Source organism: Nycticebus coucang, chromosome 14 (genome assembly GCF_027406575.1).
Source record: "Nycticebus coucang isolate mNycCou1 chromosome 14, mNycCou1.pri, whole genome shotgun sequence".
In the NCBI taxonomy this organism is placed as follows: domain Eukaryota; kingdom Metazoa; phylum Chordata; class Mammalia; order Primates; family Lorisidae; genus Nycticebus; species Nycticebus coucang.
The window spans coordinates 66,953,861-66,973,673 of record NC_069793.1 but is presented as its reverse complement, the minus strand read 5'-3'; the positions used below and the strand labels follow the sequence as shown (position 1 = coordinate 66,973,673).

The 19,813-nt window shown below is 48.3% G+C and overlaps 1 protein-coding gene across 1 annotated transcript; it reads right to left on the bottom strand.

Annotated features, from left to right (window-relative positions):
* Nucleotides 1-279: 279 nt before the first annotated feature.
* DNAJB13 (DnaJ heat shock protein family (Hsp40) member B13) lies at nucleotides 280-18,423 on the bottom strand. Its single transcript, XM_053560628.1, has 8 exons — nucleotides 18,256-18,423; nucleotides 10,093-10,196; nucleotides 7,126-7,287; nucleotides 5,253-5,410; nucleotides 3,769-3,882; nucleotides 2,220-2,333; nucleotides 1,431-1,507; nucleotides 280-598 (listed from the first exon to the last, which is right to left on the bottom strand). Exons 1-8 carry the CDS (start codon nucleotides 18,321-18,323, stop codon nucleotides 445-447), a joined length of 951 nt encoding a protein of 316 aa, XP_053416603.1. The 5' UTR covers nucleotides 18,324-18,423; the 3' UTR covers nucleotides 280-444.
* Between the last annotated feature and the right edge of the window lie 1,390 nt (nucleotides 18,424-19,813).

Below are 19,813 nucleotides of genomic sequence, written 5' to 3'. Positions count from 1 at the left end.
TTCCTGTCTCAATAATGTGATCATATCACACTTCAGAGACTGTCCCTTCTGTCATGAAAAGTCGGAGCAGAGCCAGGGACCCATAGAAGCCACATAGCCCTGCCCCACTCTAGCCAGGTGGGAACACAGAGACTGAATCCTCAGGGGCCTGGCCATGCCCATGAAGGCAGGACAGGGGCCCAGGTGCTGAGCTCCTTGGGCCCTGCTCTTCCCTTAAACCCCCCAAGAAGGGTCAGTATGAAATTCTTGTCCCTCCAACACACCTTGGTATAGCTGGAGGAAAGGAAATAGGTCTTTATTACATCAGTTTAAGCCCCATGTCACCCCACCCTCATGTCATATCAGTGCAGCAGGCTGGGTCCCTTGCACACCCTGAGGCTGTAGGAACCAGGGTAAGGCCTGGCTAGCCTCACCCCACCCCTTTTCTAACCCTTACCCCACCAGTTATGTCTGCAATGCTTGGCGCAGCAACTGCTTCTTTTGGGGTGTGAGGCGGGTAGGGAACTGGATGTCAAAGAAGATGAAGAGGTCTCCTTTCTTGGTGGGATCTTCGGGCAATGGCATCCCCTCACCTGGCACCTTCTTGAAGTACTTAGGACTGAGACAGGAAGATGAAAGAGGGGAGCTTAGAAGTCACCCCAGATTGGTACCTTAACAGGTCCCTGCACCCCTGCCCCACATAACCCCAGCAAGGGAACAGTCACTACAGCCTCCACCTAGAAAGGTTCTTTTTTTTTGGCTGGGGCTGGGTTTGAACCCGCCACCTCCAGCATATGGGACCGGCGCCCTACCCGCTGAGCCACAGGCGCCGCCCTAGAAAGGTTCTTATCATCCCGGGCGGCACCTGTGGCTCAGCGGGTAGGGCGCCGGTCCCAAATGCCGGAGGTGGCGGGTTCAAACCCAGCCCCGGCCAAAAAAAAGAAAGGTTCTTATCATCCAGAGCTGCGTGCGAAGGAGAGTAGCTGGCTTACAACAAACAGCCTGCTCCCTGAAAAGCCTGTTTATGCTGAGTCTCTGATGGAGGATTCTGGAAATCTTGTTTTATGGGAAACAGGGTGAAGAAGGAAGGTAAGCAGACCCTGGGATGGGGCAGAGGGCCTTTCTTGGAAAAGGACTTAGGGGATGATGCAACTCAAAGCTCTGATAAGCGGTTTGGGGGATGGAGGCAACAAGGATTACCCAACCCTTGGGGCCTCTAGCCTCTGCAGCAGCTTGTGAAAATCAGATGGCATCCCTTTTGCCAGAAGAATGTAACCCATAGCCAGGCCAGAGTGTGAGGTGGGTTTCAGTCCTCTCTTACCCCTCAGCAGGGGTCCCCTGTGCTAGGTGCAGTGTGCACAACTGTACTGGGCAGACCTGTCTGACACCATGTGCTATGTCCCAGGCCAGCTCTATTCTTGGCTTGTGGGGCCCAGTGAAAATGGACTCACTGCACGATGTCATTGATGGGGATGTTGAGCAGACGGTCATCTAGGGTCTTCACCTCCACAGTGCAGCAGGTGAGAGCCTGGGAAAAGTTAGGACCAAAGGTGGGGACAGAGAGTATCACCACGGCCATCCTATTTAGAAGGCAATCTATGAGCCTACTCACTACTACTCAGTGCCAGACCCTGAGCTGAACGCCAGAAAGGTGAAAGGCTGCTCAGGAACTGGTAAGTATATGCCTTTAAGAAGCTCAGTCGGGCAAGTAAAAGTGATGTTGCTATAGTATAAGTATCATGACAGAGATGGAAATAAAAGGGTCCGTGGGAGCCAAGGAGGGGCCTCTAAACCATTCTGGAGAAGGCCAGGAAGTGGTAGCAGAGGTGTAATAGTCGATGATGGCCTTATGTAGGGATGGGTACACAGCATTCCAGGCAGAGGGCCTAGCAGGGCCCTCTGAAAATGCACCACAGGGCAGGGGTACCAAGTGGCCTCGAGTGAGGAATGAGGCCAGCAGTCAAATACCATGCAAAGATGTTGAGGAGTGGGGCAGAGTCAGACGAAGGGATGGAAAGATCCCTGAGGAGAAGAAACTGGAGATGACAAGAAGGCGGGAGGGCCTGCTGCGTAGATCCAGGTGATGGTGATTAATGGGATGAAGTGGAGGGAGTTGCGGGAGGTGGAATTAACAAGAGTTAGTGAGACTACAGGGGGCTGGGGGAGGGGAAGCAAAACCTAGACCAGCGCTGGTGGTGTACGCTCTGCCCACCCCCACCCCCTGCGATTTGCCCACTCACCTTGTCCAGAGGGATGGGGTACACAAAGAAGAGATCATCATTCTCCCTGCGGAAGCGAGGGTGGAGCTTCTCCTTTACAATGAAGATGATGTCAGCTGGGATGATGTTGGGGCCCTGGGCAAAGAAGGCCAAGGGGTGACAAGGACTCACTGGCTGTGTGACTTTGGCCAACTTCCTGCCTCTACTTGTCTCCATGTCTTTGTACAATGGGAGATTGGAAGGGCCTTTTGAGTTTGGACCCATAGCCCCTGCTCTGAGAAGCCTACCTGATGAGTCCCCCTGGAATCACTTCACTACTGAAAGCGAGTAGCACTTCACTACTGAGCAGTCCTAAGTAGAGGCACTGAAGGGGGAGAGGTCTCCTCAGGTAGTGGGCTGAACACTGAACTGGTAGTCAGGCAGCTGCCTGCAAGTCTCTGTCTGCTGGCAGCTTCAGGGATGACACCCCTTGCCAACTTCATTAAGTCACCAAACGCTGCTGAGGTCTCTTTTAGGCACGGGGAACAGGAGAATCAAACTATCTCCTACTCTACAGAGCTCCTGTCTAGTAGGGTACGAGACATACAGTGCGTCCTCAGCAGGTCCAAGACTGTGATAAGGGAAGTCCAGATGCCAGGAGCTCAGAGGAGCTGCTAACCCATGTAGGAGTTCAGGGAAGGCTGCCCAGCGTGGGGGGACACTGGAGCTGAGTCTTGAGGCTATTTCTGGAAGCAGATGTTTTATAGGTGAGAAGGGGAGCAAAAGGTACAGGCAGAGGAATTAATCTTTCTTGGCTTTGAATACTCCATCACTTCTCAGGACTTAAGACTCCACATGCCTTGAACAATAATTTTATTATTTATTTATTTAGACAGAGCCTCAAGCTGTTGCCCTGGGTAGAGTCCAGTGGCATCACAGCTCACAGCAACCTCCAACTCCAGGGCTCAAGCGATTCTCCTGCCTCTGCCTCCCAAGTAGCTGAGACTACAGGCGCCCACCACAACACCCGGCTATTATTTATTTATTATTTTTTGGTTACAGCCATCATTACTGTTTGGCAGGCCCAGGCTGGATTCCAACCCACCAGCTCAGGTGTATGTGGCTGGTGCCCTAGCTGCTTGAGCCATAGGTGCTGAGCCTTATATTTTTATTTAAATAAATACTTAAATAATACTTATTAGTAACTAAAATTATTGTAAACAAATGGTTTCTGAGTAGTTCCTATACTTGGGCTTTATTCAGAGAAGCACTGACGAATCTCAGGAAGATCACTGGAATTACAGCTAGATTTCCTTTTAGCTTTTGTGCTCTTGCCCTGGGCAAGACCCATCCCTCTCCAGGCCTAAGGTTGTCATCTTTAAAATGGGGATAGTCTCTGGGCTGCCCGTTTATAGAGGTACTGTGAGGCTCCTTGGAAGGAACATTAGGGATCATCGTACCCACTCCACAGATTGGTCTTGCTACCAGACCAGGTCTTTCCTGCACCTTCATAGGGGCAGGAAAAAGTATTGCCTCCTTCCCCCTCAGTCTGACTAAGGTGACAACCTTAGTCAGCTTCTCTCCCTCTCACCTGGTCCCCTTCCTTCTCAAAGGTGATACGTGTGCCCTGCCTCCAACCAGGCTTCACATCAATAGTCAGAATCTTGTCCTTGATGGTGGAGGAGTAGCCATCCTCATTCAGCACCTGCAGTGAGATGGCAGGCATGGGAGAAGTTTGCTCAAGATTTCCAAGAGCACAGTTTGCTCACATTTCCATGAGCACACAGCTGCCTTTGCACACATGAAAGATACATTGTGGAATTTGTACTTGGGTTCAATCCTCCAGCGATGGGAAAGACCTGGCCTGAAGACCACTCCCATCCTCCTGCTATGGGAACCAAAAACTTATGATTGCAGGATGGCAGGGCATGCCATGCGGCTGGGGTCTGGAGTGCCAAGCAGTCACTGTTAATTGATCAAACTCACAACTTCAGTCTTGGCCACAGATACACAGTGAAAGTGTACTCTAAAGTCCTTCAAATCCCAGAGGCCTACCCCTGATCCTCCAACAGGTCTCTTAATCCCAAAGAGAAAGACCATGGAGGTCAACATTTCTGAGCCTCACCTCATCAGTCCCCCATTATGTCATGCATCCAATCCCCAATCACACACCCAGATGGGTGCTGTCTGTGGAAAGCATGGCCACGTCAGCATCTCCTCTGCTGGGCAAAGGCATAGTAGCCTTACTCTTGTACCTGGTATAGAGCTGACCCATGGGACAGGGCAAGCCAAGGAATGAATTCCGGGGCACTGGGGGTCTTCCTAAACCAGTCGTCTGAGGAACTGTCTCCTGCTCACCCTTCATGCCATATTGTTCCCTCCAACTCATGAGGGATACATTCTGATGAAATCCTGGGGGTATGGCTTAGCGCCTGTAGCTCAGCGGCTAAGGTACAGGCCACATACACCAGGGCTAGTGGTTTCCAAACCCGGTCTGGGCCTGCTAAACAACCGCAATGACAACTACAACTACAAACTAAAAAAAATAGCCAGGTGTTGTGGCAGCCCCTATAGTCTCAGCTACTTGGGAGGCTCAGGGAAGAGAATCACTTAAGCCCAAGAGTTGGGGGTTGCTGTGAATTGTGACACCATAGCACTCTACCCTCTACCGAGGGCAACATAGTAAGACTCTGTCTCAAAAAGAAAAAAAAAATCCTGGGGATATGGTGTGGTAATGCCCAGGGCAGAATTCACAGGACAGTCCTCACATTCAGAGCCTTGCCTCTTCCCACAGGGATGAGGCTGAAGGGGGAGGAAGCAAGGGGATGATCTCAGTCCAGTTAGGAAGGCTGCAGGGAGGAGACTCAAACACTAGGAAAGAACTAGGCTAATATTCTCAATTGTCCCTTTCAAATTTCAGACTCTAGAATTCTAAGATCCTAGGTCTTTGAATCTAAGATTCCATACTTCCATGAGGGATCATCCCTGAGCCCTCCAGTCAGGGTAAGTGAGGAAGGGACTGCTGGGGTCGCGTGGCATATGATGGCCTCCAGTAGTAGCAAGCCAAATACTCACCCTTCGCGAGATCTTAATTTTTTTTGTGCAGCCAAAGAATAAGTCCTCCAGGGACAGATAAAGATCCCGTTCAATTGGGGGGTCCTGCTTCTTGACTCCTCGGCCCCGGAGCCCCCCAAAGTTCAAATCCACCTCACCTCCTTCTTCATCAAAAAACTCTGCAGGAATTAGTGAGAGAAGTAACAGAAGTGTCTCGCTCTGTCTCTCTCTCTCTCTCACACACACACACACGCGCGCGCACACACACACACACACACACACACACACACACGCGTACTCCCCACCCCCAGCCCCACCCCGAACACATCCTCTATCTTTTCAGTGCCCCAAGTGTAATGCTGGGCCTCCCATAACCACCTCTCAGACTCAAAACTGTTTGACCAGGCAAAAATCTGTACTCGATTGCAGATCCAGTGAATGTTATCCCTTTCCACTCCCGGCTGTTTCACCTCCACTTAGCACATCCCCCACCTCCCTGACTCAGCCCACCAAAGTGGATACCCTAACTCCGGCTGCCTCATGTAGGAGGCGCGCGCCCTCTGGCTGCAGCGCCTGGTAGTGTCAGAAAAGACTCGCTGTAAGCGCTGGGTAGCGAGGGTCCGAATGTGCCCATGATCCCTGCCCTTCCCCAGCTTCCTCTCCCTTCCGTTGTGCGGCCCAGCACAAGGCCACTAGAAGCTCCAGCCTGCAGCCCTCTCACTCAGACCTCCAAAAGAATTTTTTTAAACACCTAATTCCCCGTATTGAACCTCTTTCAGCTTGGCATGGCTAGAACAGTATATGTTTCTGTAACTGATCCCTGATTCATACACATCTGTACAATGAAATCATATGTAGATCTATATATAGTACATAGATTTGCACATAAGTGAATAAATAGGTCTGTATCTAGTATAATGTTTAACATAATCTCCGAGTATAAGTGGGACAAAGTGTACAATGTAGTTCACTTCCACAAGGAAATAAAAACTTCTGTAAAAATAAATAAAGGCTCATAAATGTACAATTTCTAGAAGGATACATAAGCTAGTTTTTTGTTTTGTTTTTCAGGCAGAGTCTCACTCTGCCCAGGCTAGAGTACTGTGGCATCAGCCTAGCTCACAACCTCAAACTCTTGGGCTCAAATAATCCTCCTGCCTCAGCCTCCCAAGTAGCTGGGACTATAGGCACCCATCATAATGCCTGGCTAATTTTTGTATTTTTAGTAGAAATGGGGTCTTGCTCTTGTTCAGACTTGTGTTGAACTCCTGACCTTCAAGCAGTCCTGCCTCAGCCTCCCAGAATGCTAGGATTTCAGGTGTGAGCCACTATGCCTAGCAGGATATATCATTTGTTAAAAGTGAGTGGTTGCTTCTAGGGAGGGAAATGGAGGGCTAGAATTCACTTATTTTTCAATAAATTCTGTTTTACATTTTTTACCATGTATTTTATTTTTTTTATTTTTATTATTTATTTATTTATTTATTTATTTATTTATTTATTTATTTTTGAGACAGAGCCTCAAGTTGTGGCCCTGGGTAGAGTGCTATAGCATCAACTTCCAACTTCCAACTCCTGGGCTTAAGCGATTCTCTTGCGTTAGCCTTCCATGTAGCTGGGACTACAGGTGCCCACCACAACACCTGGCTACTTTTTGGTTGCAGTTGTCGTTGTTTGGCAGGCCTGGGCTGAATTCAAACCGGCCAGCTCTGGTGTATGTGGCTGGCGCCCTAGCCGCTTGAGCTACAGGCACTGAGCCTTTACCATGTATTTTATATATGTATATATATATCTTTTAAAATAAAAATAAAAACAAAACTACTCAAAGAAAAGCATCTTTTTTACAACTGTGTCCTTTCCTAGTAAGGTAAGGGGTGGGGGATAAGACTCTTACCATTGAAGGGGTTGTCTCCCCCGAAGAACTCGTGGAAAACCTTTTCAGGGTTGCCATGGAAGACGTAACCAGTTGTCCATGGGGTCTGGGATCCAAACTCCAAAGGAATCCCGCCCTTCAGGCCTTCCTCTCCAAACTTGTCATAGATGCCTCTCTTCACAGCTGTGGATGTGTGCCATTTTGAGGAGGGGTCCAGCTTTAGGGGTTAAGATAAATGGGCAGGGCTGGGAAGCAGGAGGACATGGGGAAGGGGAAGGCACTTACTTCCCAAGTGCCCTGCTGTCTAGCAGTCTTCGGAATGAGACCCTAGAAATCAGGGGTTCAGTTTCATTCTGGGTGGACCCAGGTATTGCTCCTCTAGCCCAGAAGAGAGATGGAAAAGGCAAGTTGTTTGCTGGCTGTGAGGTGGAAGTTGGAGGAAGAACTGAGAGACTAGGGGTCAGGTTATAGCTTTGGGATTTGGCCCAACTCAGTCATCACGGCCATTGTCTTATGTGTGGTAAATACAAGGTATCCCAAAGGTCATCCATAAAGTTGTCATAGATAGGGAAAAATGGGAAATTGTAGCTAAATGTACCTTTATTTACAAAATAGTCATCACAGCTCAGTGCCTATGGCTCAAGTGGCTAAGGCACAAGCCACATACACCTGAGCTGCTGGGTTCGAATCCAGCCTGGGCCCGCCAAACAACAATGACGGCTGCAACCAAAAAATAGCTGGGCGTTGTGGCAGGTGCCTGTAACCCCAGCAACTTGGGAGGTAGAGGTAGGAGAATCGCTTGAGCCCAGGAGTTGGAGGTTGCTGTGAGGTGTGATGCCACAGCACTCTACCCAGGGTGAGAGCTTGAGGCTCTGTCTCAAAAAAAAAAACAAAAAACAAAATATTTATCACAAAATTTTACAAAGAAGTGGCCAACACATAGAGAATATTTTATAAAATTTTCAAATGAATATTTTGTGAATAAAGTTACATTTAGCTACAATGTCCTCATTTTGTCTATGTATGGCAACAAAGGTCTCTTATAGGAGACCTTTGAGACACCCCGTAGAATCCTAGAATCCTGAAATTTTTATTATTTAATTAATTAATTAATTTTGAGACAGAGTCTCACTATGTGGCCCTTGGTAGAGTGCGGTGATGTCACAGCTCACAGCAACCTCAAACTCTTGGGCTTTAAGCAATTTTCTTCCCTCAGGCTCCCAAGCAGCTGGGACTACAGGCACCTGCCACAACACCCAGCTATTTTTTTTTTTTTAAGACAGAGTCTCACTTTCCTGAGCTCGGTAGAGTGCTGTAATGTCACAGCTCACAGCAACCTCCAACTCCTGGGCTTAGACGATTCCCTTGCCTCAGCCTCCTGAGCAGCTGGGACTACAGACGCCCGCCATAATGCATGGCTATTTTTTGTTGTTGCAGTTTGTCCAGGGCCGGATTTGAACCCGCCACCCTCAGTATATGGGGCCAGTGCCCTGCCCACTGAACCATAGGTGCTGCTCCTGGCTATTTTTTTGTTGTAGTTGTCATTGTTATTTAGCAGGCTGGGGTCAGTTTCGAACCCACCAGCTCTGGGTTAACCTAACCACTGAATTACCAGTGCCCCCCTTAGACCAGTGATATTTATTTATTTATTTATTTATTTATTTATTTAAGACAGAGTCTCACTATGTTGCCCTTGGTGGAGTACTGTGGTGTCACAGCTCACAGCAAGCTCAAACCCTTGGGCTTAATTAAGCGATTCTCTTGCCTCACCCTCCTAGGTAGTTGGGACTATAGGCACCTGCCACATGCCCAGCTATTTTCTTGTTGTAGTTTGTTTAGCTGGCCCAGGTGGGGGTCGAACCCACCACCCTCAGTGTATGTGGCTGGTGCCATAACCACTGCACTACAGGCGCCGAGTCTGAAAGAAGTATATTCTTTTACTCCTTCCTTTTTTTGAGACAGAGTCTCACTCCATTCCCCTGGGTAGAGTGTTATGGCATCATAGCTCCCAGTTACCTCAAACTCTTGGGCTCAAGTGATTCTCTTGCCTCAGCCTCCCAAGTAGCTGGGACTATAGGTGCCTGCCATAATGCTGGGCTAGTTTTTTTATTGTTGCTAGAGATGGGGTCTCACTCTTGCTGGGGCTCATCTCCAACTCCTGGGCTCCAGCAATCCACCTGCCTTGGCCTCCCAGAGTACAAAGATTACAGCATTTACTTTTTTTTATCCATAAAATTTAAGTGTGTCGCAAAGTTTACCTACAGGTTCAAATGTGCTGGGAGATAAAAAGGTTGGAAAAACACTGTTCTAGACCTTTGAAATCCTAGAGTCTAAGGACTCTGAAGTTTCCTGAAAACTCAGGGCTGGAAAAACCTGAGTGGTCTCACTGGACTTCTGCATAGGAGCCACACTTACAGACCCCAGGACAAGCCCTCAGGAAAGCCTCCCCCCCACCCCACCCCCACAGTCCCCTGATGGGGCAGGTGATGATGCCAAGACGCATGGGCTGGGTGGTATGTGACCCACTGTGCTGGGGGGTCATCTCATAAGAGAGACATCTCATCACTCCTGGTCTTTTTTTGCCCTTTTATACTCCTGCTGGCCTTGGGGAGCTGGAGATTCAGGCTCAGGGGAAGTCCCACCTCACTCTACTCCTCCAGGAAAGTTCCCTCGTGGTGGAGGTGGGTGGGGTGGCATGGCATAGGGAATGTGCCCTAGCTCCTGCACTGCCCCGACTGGGTGAGCACGTCAGCCTAATCCTGGGCCCTACACACCATGTCCTCCAACTTGTGTCTTCGGAGAAAGGCAATTCTTTACTCTGTTTCCTCTCTGTTTGTCTAGATTCTAGAAAGGGAAGAGGACGTTTACTCTCTACTGGGCCGCCTCAGAAAATCCAGCAGTCTACAGACTTAAGAAACCATGTTAAAGGAGGGTTGGGCAACAGAGTTCCTGCAGTAACCCCTCATGTTCAACCCAGCAGTCACTCACGGTCACTCAGAACATCATAGGCCTCTGCTATTTGCCTGAATGTCTCTGCTGAAGATGGATCTTGTGACCTCAATGGGTGGTTTTTAAGGGCAAGTTTCCGGTACCTAGAGGAGAAAGGGTTTTAATACAAGTCATAACCACTGACCTGTTTCTGCAGAGCAGACCCTAGCTCAGAACTGCCACTACTGTCTGCTGCGCAGCTGTAAATCAGGGCATTTTCACAGGCTGTGGTGGCTGTGCAGGTGCTTGGATCACTCAGGTCTACTGGAAAAGCAGCTGGTGTATAGAACGTAATTGACTGAGGGTCTCAGCAGCTGCCCCCGGGGTATTTGTGCTGAGGGTACCCCAGCCAGTGCCTACAAACGGTGCGGATTTCAGGGCTGGCCCATTCCTGCCAGACATAGGACACCTCCAACGGGCAACTGTTGCCTGAGGACCCCCCACCAGCCTGGCAGGTATCTTCTTTGGCTCACACTGCAGCTCTCCCATCCAATTTCCCTCAGTGTCTCCGAGCACAGGTGTCAGGCCTGCACTGTGCCCTGAGGGCTCCCTCTGCACACTCCTGCCCCCGCCCCTTCATCTTTCACAGGAGCCTCCCTGTACGTTTCATGAATATGTAATCCTCCTGCTCCTTAGAGTACCAGGGCTGACATACAGGAGGATGAGACTAAAGCGGGTGTGCAAAGGGCCTGGCACAGAGAGCTCTCAGCACCCTTCGGGTGTGGCTCCCTCTGTGCTCATTCTTTCCTGACTTCTGTTTCTGCTCAATCCCATCAGTGATGAGAAACCCACAGCATCTGGGGATATGTATGGACAGTGTCCCAGGAGGGAAGCGACGGCACGGATTGGGTGTGGACAGTAATAAAGAGACCACTCACCAAGGTGCAGGAAGAAGAAAGGGAGACCACAGGGGACAGCACACTAGGGACCCTGAGCCTTTCGGAGTAGGGACACTCTCTGTGTGCACAGGGCCGTAGGCAGGTGCTGTGACCTTCCTTTAAAGGACTTGGCCAACCTGAAGAGACCCCATAGGGAGGAAGCTGGAGAATAAAGACCGCAGCCCACTCTCCTCCCTCCTCTTCTTCCCTGTGGGAGGAGACAGCAGGAAGCCAGAACACTCAGCTTCCCAGAGCACAGAGCAGGCAGGCCCAGAGGGTGGGAGTGGGTCTGGAGGGCCCAACAGAACACGCCCAGCCCAGACTCTGAAGTCACAGTCCAAACCTGCACACATAGTCTCTGTGGATTCAGAGTGTGGCTCCTCTTCCCCTGTCCACACCTGCCATTTTGGTGTCCCCAGAATTCAGTTGCTTCTATTTTCTTTTTTTTTTTTTTTGAGACAGAGCCTCAAGCTGTTGCCCTGGGTAGAGTGCCATGGCATCACAGCTCACAGCAACCTCTAACTCCTGGACTCAAGCGATTCTCTTGCCTCAGCCTCCCAAGTACCTGGGACTACAGGCACCCGCCACAACACCTGGCTATTTTTTGGTTGCAGCCATCATTGTTGTTTGTTGGCTGGGCTGGATTTGAACCCGCCAGCTCAGGTGTATGTGGCTGGTGCCTTAGCCATTTGAGCCACAGGCACCAAGCTTTCTTTTTCTTTCTTTCTTTTTTTTTAGAGACAGAGTCTCACTTTATCGCCCACAGTAGAGTGCTGTAGCATCACAGCTCACAGCAACCTCCAACTCCTGGGCTTAGGCAATTCTCTTGCCTCAGTCTCCCAAGTAGCTGGGACTACAGGCGCCCGCCACAATGCCCAGCTATTTTTTTGTTGCAGTTTGGCAGGGACCGGGTTTGAACCCGCCACCCTCAGGATATGGGGCCGGCACCTACCCACTGAGCCACAGGCGCTGCCCAAGCACTAAACTTCTATATCCAGCTGCCCATTTGCTATTTCCTCTCCAATATCCCATAAGCCACAAATTCAAGGAGCCCAAACACACGTTTCATTGTCTAGTTTTTTTCCCCACAGCAATGCAGCCAGAATTTTGAGTGCTATCATCAACTCCAAGTTCACCTTTGTCCTCTCCACACTCGCCCCCTCTGTCATCAAGTCATGTCAGTTTTTCCTTCTAAATAATGTTCTGTTCCTGCTCCATTATCCCTAAAACTGTTGCAGAACCATGTCTTTCTATATCCAGAAGTCCCTTCTCCAATCCATTCCGTGTGCTGCCACTGTGTTGATCCTTGATCTTTTTCTCTCTCCAATCTGACGCTTCTAACATACATGTACTTTCTGACCAAAGCACCCTCCTGCTGAAACCCTTCACCGGGTCCCCCTGTTGTCTCCTGCACACAATCTAAATGTCTCACTAACTGGCGCAGTGGCTCACACCTGTAATCCTAGCACTCTGGGAGGCAAGTGGATTGCTTAAGTTCATGAGTTTGCCTAAGCAAAAAGTGAGACCCCCCATCTGTACTAAAAATAGAAAAACTGAGGCAAGAGGATTGCTTGAGCCCAAGTTGGAGGTTGCTGTGGGCTATGACACTATGGCACTCTACCCAGGGTGACAGCTTGAGACTCTGTCTCAAAAAAAAACAAAACCTAAATTAAAATGTCTCACTAAGATCCCTCCCTGGTCCCATGACCTCTGCTGCCCCATCGGGAACCTCCCCTGCTGCAATGCTCCATGTCCTTGTCCATTCTGCGTCCTGTATGTCCCTGTAATATTCACCCCTTGGCAGCTCTTCCCACCTCCACCTGGCAATTTTAAATGTGTCCTTCAACATTCAGTTCAGGGGCCAAATCCTCTGGGTGCCTTCCCTGACCACCACCTAGCTTCTTTTCTGGTTAGGGTCCCCTTTCCAAGTCCCCAGTGCCCTCAATCCCAGTACTTAGCACGCTGTGTTCCAGCTGTCTGCTGACTAATCTGTCTCTTCTCCTAGACTGTAAGGTCCTGGGGTTGCAGTGCCCAGTCCTCCATGTCCCCAGTGCCCAGCACGCAGGAGTGAATAAGTGAATGAGTGAATGAGGTGAGCCCACTGCCCTGCGAGGCAGCCCCACTCGCTGTGGGACAGCTCTGACCTTCAGGCAGTGCTCCCTCTTACTGAGCTGGGTCTGTGCTCCCGCCACTCTCCTCCATCCCTAAGGGTCCTGGCCCTGACCTGAGGGGGTCTTACAGAGAGAATGTCTATGTTCTGAGACTGAAAGACAATTGTCACAGCCTCCCTGAGACCTCTGAATGGCCCTTCTTAAGTTACAAAGATCTCGATCAGTTATAAATGCAAGCAAATTCTATCCACAAGTAAAAGAAACAAGGTTTGAGAAGAATTGTTAGTTTTACATAGAAATTTGAGTGGTTTCAAAATTATCCCTGCAGTAACATCACTCTCATTCACTTGCTTTCCTGAGGGGGAGGGAAAGAGGTGGCATTACAGCTTGGATGCTGTGATTATGAACCTAGTGCAATTATCGTGGTGCTCTTTTACCTTATGTAAGTTTAGCAATTTTTTTTTTTATACCCTGGGTATATGGGGCCAGCGCCCTACCCACTGAGCTATAGGTGCAGCCAAGTTTAGCAATTTTTTTCAGACAATTATCTAGGTACTCCTGTGGGAGAGCACGTCACAAGTGTGGCTCAACCCTGAAGTCTCATTGCAAAAAAAACTCTAAGAGTTGTTGCGGGGAAGAAGGTTTAAGGATTATTTTTTAATTTTTTATATTTTTAATTTCTTTGGGTAGAGACAGTCTCACTTTATCGCCTCGGTACAGTGCCATGGTGTCACACAGCTCAAAGCAACCTCCTAAGGTCCTGGGCTTAGGTGATTCTCTTGCCTCAGCCTCCTGAGTAGCTGGGACTATAGGCGCCCGCCACAACACCAGGTTAGGTTAAGGATTATTTTTTTGAAACATATGCAGTTCTTTTCCTCCTTTATTTATTTGTTTATTTATTTTTTGAGATAAGAGTCTCATTCTGTTGCCTCAGGCTAGAGTGCCAGCATGCCAGCCTAGCTCAGCAAACTGGGTTCAAGAGATCCTCCTGCCTCAGCCTCCCAACTAGCTGGGACTATAACTGCCCACCACCATGCCCAGCTAATTTTTCTTTTTCTTATTTTTTTATTTTGAAACAGAGTCTCATTTTGCTGCTTTGGATAGAGTGTCATAGCATCATAGCTTACAGCAAACTCAAACTCTTGGGCTCAAGCGATTCTCTTGCCTCAGCCTCCCAAGTAGCTGGGACTATAGGCACCCACCACAACGCCCAGCTATTTTTAGAGACAGAGTCTCTCTCACCCTCGCTCTGGCTGGTCTCAAACTCCTGAGCTCAGGCAATCCACCTGCCTTGGCCTCTCAGAATTTTTCTATTTTTGTATTAGAAGCAGGGGTCTTGCTCTTGCTCAGCCTGGTCTTGAACTCCTGAGCTCAAGGGATCCTCCCACCTTGGCCTCCCACGTGCTAGGATTATAGCCACCATGCCTGGCCTACTCCCTCTTTATATGACATGGTTTCACATGAAAGTATTGCAAGACATTTTCACATACACTATCTCATCTAATTCTATTTTAATACCACAGCAATTATTATTATTGTTATTACTATTTTAGAGATGGGGAAACTTAGGCTCTAGAGCAGTGGTCCTCGAACTACAGCCCGCAGGCTATATGTGGCCTGCTGAGGACATTTATTCTGGCCCACTGTGTTTTTGCCACCGCTGCCTGTCCTGCTTAGCAGCAGACTGGTCCCGGGCCGCAGTGCGCATGTGTGGAATGTGCGCCGCACTCCCCGACTCCCCTCCTTCTCTCCGCTCTCAACTCCTCCTCTCAGTCTCGGGACTGATGCACACTTGCGTCACTTGTTACGACTAGCAGTGGCAAATATGGAACCGGACATTGACCATCTCATTAGCCAAAAGCAGGCCCATAGTTCCCATTGAAATACTGATAAGTTTGTTGATTTAACTTTACTTGTTCTTCATTTTAAATATTGTATTTGTTCCTGTTTTGTTTTATTACTTCAAAATAAGATATGTGCAGTGTGCATAGGAATTTGTTCATAGTTTTTTTTTTTTAAACTATAGTCTGGCCCTCCAACAGTCTGAGGGACAGTGAACTGGCCCCCTGTTTAAAAAGTTTGAGGACCCCTGCTCTAGAGTTTAAGTAATTTGCTTGGGTCAGACAACTGACAGACAAGTGAACCTGGATTCAGACCCAGCTCTTTCCAGGATGAATCTGTGCTTACCTGCTGCCCTTCCAATGCCCTCCTTCCTGAACAGATGATACTCAAGAACAATTGTTCCTGAACTGTCATAAGTTTGTGTCTTATCTCTCCAACCACACTGTACATTCTCTCCACTTACTCCTTTTTTTTTTTTTTTTTTTTTTTTTTAGAGACAGAGTCTCACTTCATGGCCCTCAGTAGAGTGCCGTGGCTCCACACAGCTCACAGCAACCTCCAACTCCTGGGCTTAAGCGATTCTCTTGCCTCAGCCTCCCGAGTAGCTGGGACCACAGGTGCCCGCCACAATGCCCGGCTATCCTTTGGTTGCAGCTTGGCCGGGGCTGGGTTTGAACCCGTCACCCTCAGTATATGGGGCCGGCGCCTTACCGACTGAGCCACAGGCGCCGCCCTCTCCACTTACTCCTTATAGATCCCCTCCAGGATCTGGCCTGGGGATAGGCCCATAGTCTAATAGTCATGGGGTCTGAATATGGGCTTTGCCATTTGCTAAGGGCCCGGCCTTGGGATAATAATGACAGTTGCCTCTCAGGTTTTTTTTTTTAATTAATTTTTTTCTTTTATTAAATCATAGCTGTGTACATTAATGCTATCATGGGGCACCATACACTGGTTTTATAGACCGTTTTTCTCTCAGGTTTTTGTGAAGACTTTTTTTTTCTTTTTTGCAACAGAGTCTTCCTCTGTTTCCCTAGATAGAGTGTCATGGCATCATACCTCATCGATCTTAAATTCTTTTTTTTTTTTTTTTGATGAGACAGACCCTCAAGCTGTCACCCTGGGTAGAGTGCTGTGGTATCACAGCTCACAGCAACCTCCAACTTCTGGGCTCAAGCGATTCTCCTGCCTCAGCCTCCCAAGTAGCTGGGACTACAGGCGCCTGCCATAATGCCCAGTTATTTTTTGGTTGCAGCCATCATTGTTGTTTGGTGGGCTCGGGCTGGATTCGAACCTGCCAGCTCAGATGTATGTGGCTGGTGCCTTAGCCGCTTGAGACAATCTCAAATTCTTGAGACAAGCAATCCTCTTGTCTCAGACTCAAGAGTAGCTGGGATTATAGGCACCTGCCACTATGCCCTGTTAGTTTTTCTATTTTTAGAGATGGGGTCTTGATCTTGCTCAGGCTGGTATCAAACTCCTGAGCTCAAGCAACCTAGCAGCCTTGGCCTCTCAGAGTACTAGGATTATAGGTGTGAGCCACCGTGCTCTGCTTGTTATGAAGATTAAGTGAAAGTGATGGACAATCCTCAGAGCAGCGCCTACACGCTCAATAAATTTAGCTATTCTCACTGCCCAACTCAACTGAATTATCTTAGACTCCTTATTTCTTTACCCCCCAACAATCCACTTAATTGCCAAATCCATTCTCTTATCTCCCATCTTTCCAGCCCACTGCCCTATTCAAGCCTCATCTTTTGCCTTGATTACAACAATTTCTTAAAGGGTCCTCTCTTTTGAATAAGCTTTCATAGCACCCTGTATGTCCTGATGACTACTCTGTCTTCACCAACAAAATTAAGTAGCATGAGATAACGAAGCGTATCTGTCTCATTCAGTTATATTTCCAGCTGCTACTACTGCCCTTAACCATATAATAGATGTTTAATAAATATCTGTTTTAGGGCGGCGCCTGTGGCTCAGTAGGTGGGGCACCGGCCCCATATACTGAGGGTGGCGGGTTCAGGGCTGGCCCCGGCCAAACTGCAACCAAAAAATAGCCGGGCGTTGTGGCGGGCACCTGTAGTCCCAGCTGCTCAGGAGGCTGAGGCAAGAGAATCGCTTAAGCCCAGGAGTTGGAGGTTGCTGTGAGCTGTGTGAGGCCACGGCACTCTACCGAGGGCCATAAAGTGAGACTGTCTCTACAAAAAAAATATATATATATATATCTGTTTTAAACAACTTTTTTTCAGAAAAGTGTACTGGCTGTTATCCTAGACCTTCTTGGGGATGGGCCACAGAGTCCATAAGAGCTGATGGAAGTATCCAGAAATACAGTTTAGTCCATGGCAAAAACCTATATGATGGCTGGAATAAAATCTGTAACACATCCACCCGGCCAGGCCACTCTTTTGTTCATAATCCTCTGGTTCTTTGTAATATTCAGGATGAAGTTCAAATGGCTCTTTTGTCTTCCTTTCATTGCTAGGCAAACTAAGGCACCCAATAGAGAAGACAAGGGCATAAAGCATAAAGCCAGATGGGTTGGGATGTCCGATTTTGAACCTGTGCTCTGACTCCAACCAAAGCCAGGATATAGGTATTTGTGAAGTAAAAGAAGGGCAGGGCATAATCCCAGCACTTGGGGAAGTCAAGGCAGGACAATTGCTTGAGGCCAAGAGTTTGAGACCAGTATGAGCAACAGCAAGACCCTGGCTCTACAAAAAATAGGGAAAAAAATTAGCTGGTGAGTGCCTTTAGTCCCAGCTACTCGAGAGTTTGAGGCAAAGCCATGGCACGCTAGCTCAGGGGACAGAGAGAAACTCTGTTTCAAAAAGGAAAAAAAAAAAGAGAGAGAGAAAAGACAACGAAAAAGAAAGAAAAGAAAAGAAAAAGACAGAAGATGGCAGCGCCTGTAGCTCAGTGGGTAGGGTGCAGGCCATATACACCGAACCATGGTGGGTTCGAACCCAGCCCAGGCCTGCTAAACAACAACAACTGCAACAACAACAAAAAGATAGCCGGAAATTGTGGCAGGCGCCTGTAGTATCAGCTACTTGGGAGGCTGAGGCAAAAGAATCGCTTAAACCCAAGAGTTTGAAGTCACTGTGAGCTTTGACACCATAGCACTCTATCCAGGGCAATAGCTTGAGACTCTGTGTCAAAAAAAAAAAAAAAAGAAAAGAAAAAAGCAAAAGGCAAAATAAGGAGAGCAAGCTTTACCTTGCCTACCCTAAACTGTGCAGAAGAGTTCTAGGGAAACTCTAGGAAAGAGATGAGGGGTGGGGCCTACCCCAGCATACCCCTAAGGCCCAGCTCCCACTCCAACTTACGCCTTTTTTATCTGGGCATCTTCTGCGTTGTGAGTGATCTGGAGCACCGAGTAATAATCCTGGCCCATGTCTGGCTGGCAGTGAGTCTCTGGACTGTCTTCAGACCCCAGCAGGGCTGTTGATCTGTTTTCCTTAGTTGCTCCTGACAACCACACAGGGGCATTCTGGGGGTTGTAGTCCTGCAAACTGTCTTCCTGGCTAAGCCTCATGGGAAGAGTTATTGAAACAACTGGGAGAACTGAGGCTGGTTCTGTGACCCTGGTTAAGGTCACTTCGAAATTGGAGTGTCACAAAGCCTCATTTTGTTTTATTTTTGTTTTCAAGGAGTGCAATTATCTGTAATTACAAGTTTTTACAACAAATGGCATTTAGTTAATTTTTTAAAGTAAATTTTTTGGCTGGATGCGATGGCTTCAGGCCTGTAATGCTAGCGCTCTGGGGGGCTTAGGAGGGAAGATTGCTTGGGGCCAGGAGTTCAAGATCAGCCTGAGCAAGAGACTCCCATCTCTACAAAAAATAGAAAAATTAGCCAGGTGTGATGGTGCACATCTGTAGTCCCAGCTGCTTAGGGGTCTGTGGCAGGAGGATCTCTTGAGCCCAGGAATTTGAGGTGGCAGTGAGCTGTGATGATGCCACTGCACTGTAGCCAGGTGACAGAGCAAGACCCCCTCTCAAAAAAAAAACCACGATTTTTAAATTTTACAATAAGTAAATAAAATAAAAATATTTATAACTATTAGATTTTCAGAAATGTTGAGAAAACAGTACAGAGTTCTCAGATACCCACACTACATCTTATGTTAGTATGCTACATTTGTCACAATTCATGGCCACTCCTTATTCAGATTTACTCTTTATTAACCTAATGCCTTTTTTTCTGTTCAAGATTCTATCCAGGATACTACACTTAGATGATAGTTGTATCTCCTTAGACTTCTCTTGGCTGTGAGTTTCTCAGACTTTCCATGTTTTTTTTTTTTTTTTTGTAGAGACAGAGTCTCACTTTATGGCCCTCGGTAGAGTGCCGTAGCCTCACACAGCTCACAGCAACCTCCAACTCCTGGGCTTAAGCAATTCTCTTGCCTCAGCCTCCCGATCCATGTTTTTTGTTTTGAGACAGAATCTTACTTTGTCACCCTCGGTAGAGTGCTGTGGCGTCATAGCTCACAGCAACCTCAAACTCTTGGGCTCAAGTGATTCTCTTGCCTCAGCCACCCAAGTAGATGGAACTATAGGTGCCCGCCACAATGCCTGGCTATTTTTAGAGATGGGGTCTTGCTCTTGCTCAGGCTGGTCTTAAACCTGTAAGCTCAGGCAATCCACCCATCTCAGCCTCCCGAGAGTTTGAGGCAAAGCCATGGCACGCTAGCCATGTTGGGATTACAGGTGTGAGCCACTGCGCCTGAACCTGATACCAAGTTTTTTTTTTTTTTTGTAGAGACGGAGTCTCACTTTATGGCCCTCGGTAGAGCGCTGTGGCCTCACACAGCTCACAGTAACCTCCAACTCCTGGGCCTAGGCGATGCTCCTGCCTCAGCCTCCCGAGTAGCTGGGACTA

Bases quoted from the DNA above. Each gene is read 5' to 3' on its own strand.
- DNAJB13 (XM_053560628.1), bottom strand. From the start codon at position 18,323: ATGGGCCAGGATTATTACTCGGTGCTCCAGATCACTCACAACGCAGAA. The intron at 1,508-2,219 runs GTGAGTGGGCAA...AACTTTTCCCAG, and splicing joins ACCCCATCCCTCTGGACAAG to GCTCTCACCTGCTGCACTGT. The intron at 599-1,430 runs GTGAGTCCATTT...TTCCTGTCTCAG, and splicing joins CCCATCAATGACATCGTGCA to TCCTAAGTACTTCAAGAAGG.